This window comes from Brassica napus, chromosome A9 (assembly GCF_020379485.1).
Source record: "Brassica napus cultivar Da-Ae chromosome A9, Da-Ae, whole genome shotgun sequence".
NCBI classification, from domain to species: Eukaryota; Viridiplantae; Streptophyta; class Magnoliopsida; order Brassicales; family Brassicaceae; genus Brassica; species Brassica napus.
In genome coordinates, this window is record NC_063442.1 from 37,424,733 (window position 1) to 37,437,819 (window position 13,087).

At 31.2% G+C, this 13,087-nt stretch overlaps 2 protein-coding genes across 3 annotated transcripts; both read left to right on the forward strand.

The window, feature by feature from the left end:
- The first annotated feature begins 1,813 nt into the window (after positions 1-1,813).
- Positions 1,814-3,694, forward strand: LOC106415972 (aquaporin PIP1-1). 2 transcript variants are annotated; one of them, XM_013856786.3, is made up of 4 exons: positions 1,814-2,456; positions 2,766-3,061; positions 3,184-3,324; positions 3,413-3,694. In XM_013856786.3, exons 1-4 carry the CDS (start codon positions 1,967-1,969, stop codon positions 3,506-3,508), a joined length of 1,023 nt encoding a protein of 340 aa, XP_013712240.2. In that variant the 5' UTR covers positions 1,814-1,966; the 3' UTR covers positions 3,509-3,694. The 2 variants fall into 2 exon arrangements, with proteins under 2 accessions (XP_013712240.2, XP_048597308.1); XM_048741351.1 differs by having other exon boundaries at positions 2,045-2,456; positions 3,184-3,328.
- A 5,272-nt stretch (positions 3,695-8,966) lies between these two features.
- Positions 8,967-11,977, forward strand: LOC106415606 (bifunctional L-3-cyanoalanine synthase/cysteine synthase C1, mitochondrial). Its single transcript, XM_013856359.2, has 10 exons — positions 8,967-9,328; positions 9,420-9,529; positions 9,614-9,671; positions 10,480-10,743; positions 10,837-10,974; positions 11,041-11,092; positions 11,201-11,280; positions 11,361-11,420; positions 11,498-11,578; positions 11,685-11,977. The coding sequence occupies exons 1-10, from the start codon at positions 9,164-9,166 to the stop codon at positions 11,781-11,783; spliced, it is 1,107 nt and encodes a 368-aa protein (XP_013711813.2). The 5' UTR covers positions 8,967-9,163; the 3' UTR covers positions 11,784-11,977.
- The last annotated feature ends 1,110 nt before the right edge of the window (positions 11,978-13,087 follow it).

Sequence of the window (13,087 nt, forward strand, 5' to 3'; positions counted from 1 at the left end):
AGAGAATTAGGGTTGGTTGGTTGTTAACGAAGTCCTTGAGGCTCTAAAAGGCTAACATATATTGTGGAACTGTGTTGTGGTGGCTCAACTGATGTCTTCAAATTCCTTCTTTTTGTTCTTTCAAATTGTGGTGACGCAAGACCAAAAGGAAAACTATATATAGTTAAAAGTTAATTTGAGTTAATATTACTATGTTCGTTAGTTTTATTCAATTGTACCAATTGGATGTCCATCAGACTGTTAGGCTGTTACTCCTGTTAGCTACCGTATGGTTGCCTATGTTTTTTTCTTAGCTCGTTTTAATTTGAGTGGTTTTCGCTTTTTATTTATTAGAAAAATGACACCGCGACGTAACGGGGTAAGTGGGGGTGGCTGGCTAGGGTGGCCAATGCAAATCTGCAATCATGAATAGCAAACCACAAAATATAGAAAAATCATTAAAATAAATATATTGACTGGAAAATGACAAATGGCATTAGGTGAATGGTCGGTTTTGGATTTGTAAGGCGCCGGCTTTACGTAATGTGCTACGTGTCTTTGTCGATTAACTGGACGGCTGTGAATAATTGAGTTTATATTCTCCATCAGAAAGTCCAAAACCATTTTTTACTCATTCCTTTTTAGCGATGTATAATGGGTCGGTCGTTTTTTCTAATGATCAGAGATTTTAGGTAAATGTTTCAACTTTTCAACGTTTGGTTAAACATTTGGCTGTACTATGGCAATGTCGATTTGAATTCTGAACCACTACCTTAGTTTCTCTTAGGCTAGCATCTTCAAACCTCGAATTGAATTAATACAAATTTACTTTGCAAGTAAGCCATTACATTTCTAATTTTGGAAATTTTCGTATGGTTTAACTCTATAAGAATGGTTAATTACTGTAAAAATGCCATGGTGATAAAGAACTTGGAGAAATAAAATGGTAACCAATAATGGCCGTGACCTGCTTCACAAACAATCTAGCTAATAGCAACCACTAACCTTTTTTTGTTTTCTACAACCTTGTCCTTCCTATTTGGCAAATAGTACACTACCACTAGATATATTTTTTAAAATGTTTTTAAATCTCAAATTTTCATAATATGTAGACTTAGTATTATATATAAATCAGAATTATGTTTTATAGCAGAATAAAATTACATTGTAGTCTTTGCAGAGAACCAACAATACTTAACTGTAATGGTAGAAGTATCTTTATTCACTTGTTCGATAACAATTCCCATTTCTGATAATACTTATCAGACGATCATGAACAGATAATAATGTATGTGCATGGCATGTTATGGTGAGGCTATACTCAAATGCTGTCAAGCTAGATGAATTTTCAAACCTAAAACCAATTGATAATAAGTGAAGTGGTCCATCTATCTTATATACTACTAAGGGTCCTTCCAACATCCGATGTGGGATCTTTTTCCCTAATACGCCTCTTCGAGATGATGGCTCTTTGGACATCAATTTCGGAATGCTTGGGTAAGGATCGATGGGCCGACTTTGGCCTGGATCGATAATAGATCGGGTTGGACTGTGTGGATCGGGCTCCGATACCATGTTAAACTAGATGAACTTCTAACCTAAAATCAATTGGTAATAAGTGGAGCGACTCATCTATCTTATATATTACTAAGGATTATTTCTAACATCCGATGTGGAACCTTTGTCCCTAATAGTTCTTACGCTGGCAAGCGCCAGATCATATAAACTGGACAATTTATATTGTTTATTTATTTATGGTTTATTCATAAGCTCGTAGCAGTTGGTAACTACGCAAATATTAAGTGACAACTAGGAATAATTTTTAAAACAATCGACATTGATCTATACATTTTCTAAATACATTCTATAGCTGGAACGTATCATTCAAAACTCTGTCCAAACACTTAATTTATCACTGACCCCAATAATTAAGTTTTATCATTAACATGATGATTGATTACTATTGAAGATAACATTAAAATTTGTAATGTTATTGTCAATATTGTCATGGTCTTTATTTTATTTCTGCCATTTCTTTGCATTATCTTCCAACTATAAGAGTAACCACTTCACTTGTCAAAATTCATCACACACCACAAACAGAGAAGAAAACAAAAACCAAAGCTACAGTTTCTCTATCGTATCGAAGATGGAAGGCAAGGAAGAAGACGTTAGGGTTGGAGCTAACAAGTTCCCGGAGAGACAACCAATAGGAACTTCAGCTCAGAGCGACAAGGACTACAATGAGCCACCACCAGCGCCGCTTTTCGAGCCTGGTGAGCTTTCTTCATGGTCCTTCTGGCGAGCTGGTATCGCTGAGTTTATAGCTACTTTCCTCTTTCTCTACATCACTGTTTTGACCGTCATGGGAGTTAAAAGGTCACCGAACATGTGTGCTTCCGTCGGAATCCAAGGTATCGCTTGGGCCTTCGGTGGTATGATCTTTGCTCTTGTCTACTGCACCGCCGGTATCTCCGGTAAGTCATCCAACTTAACTTCGGTTTGATATATACTCAGTCGGTTTCAAAACATAACATGTTTAAAATTACAAAATGTTTTCAAGTTAATTTTCAACTTCATTAAAAACAGGATAACCAATTATATTTATACTATACTTTATAACTGGTTGAATTGATTTTAATTTATACTTAAAGATATTTTTAGGTAAAAGTAATTTATAAAATGTGTGATTTCACCTAAAACATCTTATATTTTGGAAAATAGAAAGTATATATTAGTTTTGTGTCCGTTTTTCCTAATCTTGGAGTTTTTTTTGTCACTCTCAGGTGGACACATCAACCCAGCGGTCACTTTTGGTCTGTTCTTAGCCCGGAAGCTGTCGCTCACCAGAGCTCTGTACTACATAGTGATGCAGTGCTTGGGAGCCATATGCGGAGCTGGTGTGGTTAAAGGGTTCCAGCCTAACCAATACCAGGCTCTAGGAGGAGGAGCCAACACTGTGGCTCCTGGATACACCAAAGGAAGTGGTCTTGGAGCTGAGATCATCGGTACTTTCGTCCTTGTTTACACAGTCTTCTCAGCCACTGACGCCAAGAGAAACGCACGTGACTCTCATGTTCCCGTAAGTTACTAATCCAATGGAACATAGCTGCTGTAAACAATATGAAATGAATGAACATTTTAACAGCTTTAAGTATACATATTGTTGCTTATGGGCTTGAGTTGTTGTGACAATTTGTGCAGATTCTTGCACCACTCCCAATCGGCTTTGCGGTTTTCTTGGTTCACTTAGCAACCATCCCAATCACTGGCACAGGCATCAACCCGGCTAGAAGTCTTGGAGCTGCAATCATCTACAACAAAGACCATTCCTGGGACGACCACGTGAGTTTTCCACAAACTATTTATATACCAATCTCATTCCAAACTAGGTTTCAATCATTTTTTCTGACAATTTTTTTGGCCATGTCAGTGGGTGTTTTGGGTTGGACCCTTCATTGGTGCTGCACTTGCTGCTCTTTACCATGTGATTGTCATCAGAGCAATCCCCTTCAAGTCCAGAAACTAAGTTAAAACAAAACATCAAGTCCTCTGGTTTCTGATCCCGTGTCCTAAGTTGCTTCTATTGTTATTCCATATGTGTAAAATGTGTGTCTGTATGAACGTATGTTCCCTCTCCTTTGCTTAATGCAATCAATGTAACTTGTAAACAATGAAGAATTTCTCAAAAGTTCAACATAAACCATTCTTGAAATTTATGTTTTAATTCTTAAAATCATAATGGTTCAATCTGGACTTTGGTACAGGAATAATGCTATTCAGATAGCCGGTTCATTTTTAAAATTCGTCAGGTTCAGTGTTATTTTAGTTTTAGGTTTTTAGGTCGAATTGTTTTTTTAAACGTGGTAGACTAGTGTCACCTACTTCGCCAAGGAGAATGGTCCCAGTTGTCACATGCTTTACAACGAAGCAAGAAGATTCCTAGACATGGATAAGAAAAGAAGTTAAAATTTGCAACAATTGACTCTAAATGGCATCATTCCACAAAGTGAAAGATGACGAGTTTGTGTAGAAATCTGACAAGATCCCTTCACTTACCACAGATATTACATTTACATTTTTTTCTAACACTCAACGTGAAACCACTATTAAAAAAAGCGATAAAAGGTTGATAAGAAAGATAAAAGCAATAAAACATAAATTATACTTATAGATTATTTGGTAATCATAACACTATAACAGTAGTATCTATAGTCAATGGTATAAAAATTTGAAATTGAAAAGTATTGAGAATCGGCTAACTAATTTTCATTTTTGGTTCAATCGATTATAATTTTGTCTCATAACTTTAATAAAATCATATCTTCCTCATCGATAATAACTAGGCTGTAAACTGCTGTATATTAAAGATCCGTGATTCTTCTTGACGTTTTTTGTGTGTAACTGATACGCGTGTAAAGAGTTATTGAATTTTTTTAACGCGATGATTCTACGGCCGACAATTCTATCTGCTTTATTAAGATTCACGTCTAACTGCATCACCTGAGCCGTCCTATCGAATCCACGCTTGAAGATACTCTTTATGCCATGCTGTAGATCTCTTGTAAGCCTTTTCTCCATTAATTTGCATAATTCCGCCTTCTCCAAGAATCGAAACTCAGACCTCCTAATGTAGAAGCATTAATGAACTCTTAGTCAAACCACTAGACCAAAGGGGCTTCCACCAAAGAGTTAGAGAATAAACATAAAAAAAAACTTGCAAAAAAATTATTTTTTTACATCGATGTTTCTATGTTATTTCAGAAAATATATAATTTATTAAACCCAAAATTCACTATTTAAAATCATTTGAGTAAAATATACTATACAATTTCTCAAAAAGAAAAAAATATATATATACAACTAAATTACATTATTATAACTAGGTAAAGAATCCGTGCGATATCGCACGGGAGCTCATTTTATATAAAAATAAGCTATATTTTATAAAAGATTTTTTTTATAAAACTTGTTTACAATTGATACTGAGGAAATATATGTATTACAAAAGTATTTTGCATACAGTTTTATTTTATTGATAATACGAAAAATATATTGTTTTACAGATTTGGTTGTAACAAAATTACAAATATGTCCATCTAAATAACATAAATGTCTTTGAATACAAATGGGTATTTGAAATTAATTAAAAACAAACACATTTTAATCTAATCAGTTACTAAATTAATAAGGTAACTTATAACAACAAGTTAGATAATCATTATTTGTTTGAAACCATGTAAGATGTATGTAGTCAAAAACACAGTTACATTTTAATTTTAAGATATCTTATTTGTTAAAATGTTCTTTTTTGCATATCATACATACTTTTTTTTTCTTTTTTTCTTCATTATTTATATCTTCTATAAAAGAAAATATTAAGTTTTGAATTTAATAATGGTATTATAATGAAATAAGAAGATGTAATTTTATTCACTATATTAATTGTGAATTAAAATTGTCAACATAATTGAAGTTATCTAACCATTTAACAATCTACCGTGTGTGTTGTTAAATACAACAATACTCTCTATGTTTCAAATATTACATGTTTGGATTTTCACACTTATTAATAAAATACATTAAATTATAGTATTAAATGTATAGTTTTTTTTTTGTTATTAATTTTTTTCCATAACTTTCAACCAATTAAAATTTAATAAATATTATTAACTTTTTTTGAAATTTACAATTTATCATTATTACCTATTAAAAATTGCATTGAAAATGTAAAAATTACATCTTTTTCAAAAAACAAAATTCTAAAACATAGATTAATTTGAAACAGATGGAGTAGTAAATATGTATTTTAACAAGTAGGATTTAAGATAGAACGGATTAGTTAATATTGTGTAATTTTTTTAGCATATCAATTGGTAGTCAATAAAGTTTAAGAAATTGGATGGATATCATGTATTCTATCCGAATAATTTTTCCAAAAAAATTTTTAAACTTATTATTAAATTAAATTAAACATTTGCAATTAATTTTTTATCATGAATATTTTTTAATATATAAACCAATAACTTTATATATAAACTAAAAATAAGAAAACCATATGTACATATACCTTAGATTTATGATAAGATATTGTCTCATAAATTCGTTATAGAATTGTTTTTTTTTTAAACACTATTATAATGGAACTGATTGATACTACAAAATATCAGTTTAATATCAGTTTATATTGGAAAATGCAGAGTTGTGTTGGTTCGTTAGTACAAGTAATAATGTTCAACAAACTTTATTTTTAAAATAAAAAGACACATCTTTTGACATTTATTTATATTCGTTGAAGGTATAACAAATATAAATAAGCAAATAACTACAGTAAAATAACTAAAAACTTATGCATTTTATTATAAGAATAAAAGACAGGCTTGGACACTTTTAGTAATTTTATTATTACTACCTATTATTAATAGTAATAATATAATTGAACAAAACAAAAAGACACATAGTTGAACTGTAAAAGAAAAGACACATTATTTCATTTTTATTGTTCTATTTAACCAATAATAAAAGCATTTATTAATATGTTGATCTATTTAATTACAGTTTGAAAACCAATATATAGAATTATATTTATTTTTATTAAATGGTGTAAAATATGATAAATACTAATGTGTTTGTAACGATTGAAACATCAGTTACAAAGTCAAAAATCATTCTTATTTTAACAAATCTAAATACATCCGTTACAAAGTTAAACCAAATTTACAGACTATTTTGTTATTGTGATTGTCATATTTGGTAAGGTATGACTAATCTACAGTTTTATATGATTTACTTGAATTGTTATTACTATTTACTAAAGTATATACCTAATATCTTTTTGTAGTTTCAGATTTAATTAATAGTATGAAAATTTTGAGATTAAATAAAAGCATTTATAGACACTATCATTTTTTACTAATTTAATTCAGTTTTAAGTCTATTCAAATTATTTATATTCGAGTAGTTTTGAATCAAATATTTCATATAAAATTTATTAATTTTATTGTACTATTTCAAAAAGGTAGAACAAAATGTTATGATTGTTCTAACATAACTACTGTGTTTTTTAACTAATTTTATTAAGATATTATAACTATTTTTTTAAATTTTAAACATTTTTTTCAGAACAGACGTCTATTTCTCTGAAGACCAACGTGCGAGTTTTAAAGCCATCCTTACAACTTCCGTTCATACCGTTTTGTTTCTGCCGGTGTCGGTGGCACCCTACCCCTTTCGATTACATGTTCCTGTTTTTTTTTAACGAAGTTCCTGTTTTATTCTGCATCCTTATTCTAAGTTCTTTTGTCAATTCTCTTCTAGAATATGATATATTCTGTCTCCATTTTATGATGGTTTGGCTGATTTTAACACGTCATATCATGAAAATAAAGTATATTGCCGTGACTACATTCACTTTTTGGGTGCTTGTATTGATGTGGTTTTCATTAGGCGGCAAAGGAGATGGCTTTGTGATGATGACGTTGTCTAGTCTCTCTAAGGGAATGGGCATGTGTAGTCTTCTACATGGTCGTAAGATCATGTTCAGAATTTCCAGTGACAAAGTTGGTTACCGTTGATAGGTGTCGGTTCATATATGTAACCGTTTGTTTTCTCCCAAGTAAAGTCTCCTTCCGGCTGCAACTTCTTCCATGGTGTTGTGTTCTAAAAAGTTGACCAGAAGGCATGGATATAACTTATTTATAGATTTTCAAAAAAAAAATTTGAAGTGTCATATCTTTTCAAATTAAAAGTTGTTTTTTTTTAAATAATACTTATACGAAGAGTTGCAACTTTTCATTATGAAAATACACAACTTTTAATTGTTGAAAACACATGATTTTCAATTTAAATGAAGTTCACAACCTTTGAAATTAATCAGGTTTGCTATTATTAATAGATTTAACACTTCCATATTTTATTTTAAAATCTCACCACCATATATTTAAAATATTGTAAATCTATTACCAGATAATTAAATCTAATAGGAAGAAGAAAAAAATCAAAAAATATGTCAAAATATAATAAATGTACCTATAATTACGATTATTAAAATATAATAAATGTACCTATAATTAAGATTAGGATAGCTTTTTTTTTTTGGTTCAACCGATTAGGATTGTATTAAGAAAATATTATTGTTCTTTTCAGATATATTTACAAGATCATAAGTCAATCACAACATCCAATAAGAATTCAGTTCAAATAAAACCATTCTATTACCTAACGTAAATGATAACACCTACACTTTTGTCTTCTACCTACTTTTTATTTGGTTGAATTTGAATAGTGCCATGATACACTTAACCATGAAGATTTTATACAATGTATTTGCCTTATTCCTTCGGATTCAGAGCCATTTATATGATTGTTTGATTTCTCCACCTTTAAAAAATTAATAGTTGTGTCGTTTATGTTTGTATACATTCACGTCAACAATTAAAAAGGGAAATAATATACATTAAAACATTTGTAGAAAAATATTTTTATATTGTATGTTACGTCAGAAATATTTAATAAACCCCAAAAATCACTATTATAAAATAATATGAGTAAAATATACACAGCTAAATTAATTTATTAAGAACTAACATTTCCACATTGTAAAAACTCACTACCATTTATTTGAAATAATTGAAAAGTCTACAAGATAATTACAGTTTTTACTAAGAAGAAACAAAGGGCGATTCAGATTTAGGAAAACAAGGATCATTCGATTCATTCATACTTTTCTGTAAAACAATACTAATAATTCAGCTATGTAAGAAAATATGTCAAAGATAATAATTGTACATTTAATTATGATTACGATAGTATTAAGAAAATGTTAATACTCTTTTGAAAACTATATGGAAGATAAGAAGTGAATCTTAACATCCAATAAGAATTCAGTGCAAAAGAAAAAAAATGTATTATTACCTAACGTAAATGATAACGCCTACACTTTTGTCTCTAGCTATTTTTATATGTTTTTTGGTCGAACATATCGTATTTAAATAGTAGCATTATACACTAACCACTAGAGGGAGATAATACAATGTATTTGTCTTTTTCCTCGGATTCAGAGCCATTTATATGATTGGTTTGCTTCTCCACCTTTCACTCATCTTCTCCTACTCTGCTCTCTCTTATAACAAGCAAAGACTTGTGGCTTTCTCTCTCGCTCTTCGTTTTGCTCTGTTTTTCACCAATGGCTAGTGTTTGGAGGAGGTTGCTGAAGACAGAGACGATCCCTCGCATCAGCCAAAGCACGAGGAAGCTCTTCTCCACCGACGGATCTTCTTCTTTCGCTGAAAGACTCAGAAACCTTCCCAAAGAGTTCCCTGCAACTCAGGCCAAAGGCGATGCTTCTCTGGTAAAAGAAAAAAAAAAGACTTTGTTTCATGGGCATCTTGAAAATCTTATCTTCTTCCGATGTTGACTGATCAAATCTGTCTGTGTTGTAGCTCATCGGAAGAACTCCACTCGTGTTCCTCAACAGAGTCACTGAAGGCTGTGGAGCTTATATTGCTGCCAAGCAAGAACATTTTCAGCCTACTTGTAGCGTCAAAGACAGGTGACGACGACTGTGAACTCATAATCGTAGGACATAATCAGTCCAAAAAAGTGTTGACTTTTGTTTGGCTTTTGTTGACTCCAGACCAGCTTTAGCTATGGTTGCAGATGCAGAGAAGAAAAACCTTATCACTCCTGGAAAAGTAATCCTTTTTTTGTTGACATACTTTATTAGATACCGGTTTACTGTTAACCATTCGGTTTGGTTTCCTTTTGCTTAATCGATGTAATATATATACTAGATTTTGACCCGCGCTTTCAAAACGCGGGTTTATTTTTGTTTTTTTTTTCAATTGACAAATATTTAATAAATGTTACATTTTCATATATTTGTGTTTTATTTTATAAAAGACTTAAAAAATTTATATTTATTTATCGTATTTTATTTTAAATGACTACTTATGTTTAAAAAATTAAACTTTATTTTTTTAATGAATTAAGTTGGTATAACTCTGATAAATTAATTTTATCATGGGGTTAATATTTTAATTAAAAAATTATATACTTTTAATAAAGATTTATATTTTCATTAAAAAAATTCAATTATTTTTATGAATGCTTAAATTATATTAAGAAAAGAAAAAAATAATAATTAAGAATAGTTGAAAAAAAATTATTTGAACTTGGTCCCAATGGTCCAAAGGAAAAAAAAGTGAGAACTGAATCTGATTTTTTAATATGCCCAACAGGCCCAAGAGAGATTTGATGTGAGCTGGATCCAAAAATAATGACCCAATATAGATTTGTTATTAATATTACTTAATTGCCCTTAATGAAACATGCAATGTTAGTGAAAGAAAGGGCAGACTAAGGTAATTATGACAATAGGATCCTGCTTTAATAGTATAGATGTTGAACCATGTAACAAACTTTGATTAACACATTTTATATACTTAATCTCAAATTAATGGTGAATAATTAACTCACTGAAGTGATGTTTATGTTTATCAGACAACATTGATAGAGCCAACTTCAGGAAACATGGGAATAAGTATGGCTTTCATGGCGGCTTTGAAAGGGTACAAGATTATAATGACAATGCCTTCTTACACAAGTTTGGAGAGGAGAGTGACTATGAGGTCCTTTGGTGCTGAGCTTGTCCTCACTGATCCAACCAAAGGAATGGGTGGAACAGTTAAGAAAGCTTATGATCTCCTTGAGAGTACTCCTGATGCTCATATGTTGCAACAGTTTGCTAATCCAGCAAACACTCAGGTACTTAAAAGAGTTCTGGATATATGATATATTCCTAGGTCATGTAGAGTTATAGAGATAGAGAGATGAATGATGGTTGGAATATTGGTGCAGATACATTATGATACAACTGGTCCTGAGATTTGGGAAGATACACTTGGGAACGTTGATATCTTTGTGATGGGAATTGGCAGTGGAGGCACTGTCTCTGGTGTTGGCCAATACCTTAAATCTAAAAACCCAAATGTCAAGGTAACTGAAATCTTGTTAATATCAAAATGAGAATGTGTTTGATCATTGATGTCTTGCTAATGGTAGATATATGGAGTGGAGCCTGCTGAAAGCAACATACTCAACGGTGGCAAGCCAGGTGCATTTTATTTGTTTATCCTCTTAATTTGATTCCTTGTGGTCTAAATCAATGTAAGATTCTAGTATATGCGGTTGCTGATGGTTAGAGCTTTGAACTTTGGGTTAGGTCCACATGCTATCACAGGGAATGGGGTTGGATTTAAACCGGATATATTGGATATGGATGTTATGGAGAGCGTTCTTGAGGTAATGTTACTGATAAGCTTCCATGTATTTGTGTTCTATCAACTTGTAAAATGCTTATGTGTTTTGAGTTATACGTGCAGGTTAGTAGTGAGGATGCTATAAAAATGGCTAGAGAATTGGCATTAAAAGAAGGTCTCATGGTGAGTTTTCTTTTTGGAGATTGTAGAGATAACTGGTTTGTTTTGCTGGTGCTGACTATGGAAACAATAACTTGTAGGTTGGGATATCATCAGGGGCTAACACCGTGGCAGCAATTAAACTGGCCAAAATGCCAGAGAACAAAGGCAAACTCATTGTGGTAAGAGAGGAGACAAAGAAACAACTGTTCTTGAGTCTTTTTTTTTATGATCAGTGTCATGGTTTGACCGGACTTTTGGAATGTGTTTTGTGTTTGTGATGAACAGACGATTCATGCGAGCTTTGGAGAGAGATATCTGTCGTCTATTCTGTTTGATGAGCTGAGGAAAGAAGCAGAGGCGATGAAGCCAGTTTCAGTAGACTGATTTGGTTTTGGTTGATGAAGAAAGGCTCTTTACTATTATATCTTATCCAGGGAGCAAAATATTGTGACAGCCTATAAAATAATGTAATGGACAATATTTGTTTGTTTTATATCAGTTTTTATATTGATGTTGGATATTGCAAGAATAATTTATGTTAATGTGGGATATTGGAAATAAAAACACTTTGTGGCTCAGATAGAGATTTTTGTGCTGGAAGACGGTGAATATGTATTCATCTTCATTAAAAGAGCTTGGGAGACTGTGCATGTTTCCCAAGCTCTTGAATAAGTATAACAAGAGTTTGGAGACTGTGCATGTGTTCGGAAAAAAAAAATCTTTAGAAATTTATGCTAGAAAATAACAGTTGGTAAATATGATTTCAAACATTATCTAGTGACATGCTCAATGCAACACTAATTTTTTTATCATAAGATAATTTCATGAATCATAAATAATGTCATTTTTGAATGTTTATACTTTTATTTTACTTCAACAATATATTGAATCAGTTATATCAAGACTACTGAATTTATGTTTTTTTACAATGTTTTGGTTTGTGAGCCTATTACGCTTTGTGAAAAACATTTTAATGTTGTCTAACTACATTTTTGAATTGATTTTGTAGTGCATATTTATGAGTAAACACATTGAAATTTTGAGAGGGAAATAACAATATGAGATAATATGACACAAAATGATCATTTTCTTACTTGGCCTATTATTTTATGGTTATTGATTAGAAAATAGTGTATGATATTTAATATTTTAATGTGATATCACAATAAGAGGTGAAATTCTAATTGTGCATACTTCAGTTCAACAAATAGGAATATCTTGTAGAGTTTTTATGATCTTATTTCTTATGTCTCTGGAAATTGGTTGTCCATCTTTAATATATTGTCCACGATAAATATGGTGTATTTCTAATTGCATATTTATGTTTATCTTGTGAAGAGTATATATTGGAGAGAAGGTGGATAGCAAAACATGTATTTTGTATACAGAGATTGTTATATAATTGAACCTTTAAAATATTTAAAGTGAAGACTAAATCGAAAAAACTTGAAGATCAATATGAATTTAATATCAATATGAGATATTTTATTTATATATATGATATTAGAAAAATACATAGTAAAGCTACACTTCTAGTAAATTACAAAGCCACATGATAAATCTTGTTTTACCAATATTGTTATAGTTTGAGGAAAAACATTAAGTACCGATCCATAACTCATGTTCTGTCCCCAACAACCATTCTTTCGTAAACACTGGACAAAGATTTGAGATTGCATTGTATAAGA

What these genes read in the sequence shown, in the direction of transcription:
- LOC106415972 (XM_013856786.3), top strand. Translation starts at nt 1,967, where the DNA reads ATGTTATTGTCAATATTGTCATGGTCTTTATTTTATTTCTGCCATTTC. An exon ending in CTGCACCGCCGGTATCTCCG is followed by an intron (nt 2,457 to 2,765) that starts GTAAGTCATCCA and finishes TGTCACTCTCAG; the next exon opens with GTGGACACATCAACCCAGCG. An exon ending in ACCATTCCTGGGACGACCAC is followed by an intron (nt 3,325 to 3,412) that starts GTGAGTTTTCCA and finishes TGGCCATGTCAG; the next exon opens with TGGGTGTTTTGGGTTGGACC.
- LOC106415606 (XM_013856359.2), top strand. Translation starts at nt 9,164, where the DNA reads ATGGCTAGTGTTTGGAGGAGGTTGCTGAAGACAGAGACGATCCCTCGC. An exon ending in CCAAAGGCGATGCTTCTCTG is followed by an intron (nt 9,329 to 9,419) that starts GTAAAAGAAAAA and finishes TCTGTGTTGTAG; the next exon opens with CTCATCGGAAGAACTCCACT. An exon ending in ACTCAACGGTGGCAAGCCAG is followed by an intron (nt 11,093 to 11,200) that starts GTGCATTTTATT and finishes ACTTTGGGTTAG; the next exon opens with GTCCACATGCTATCACAGGG.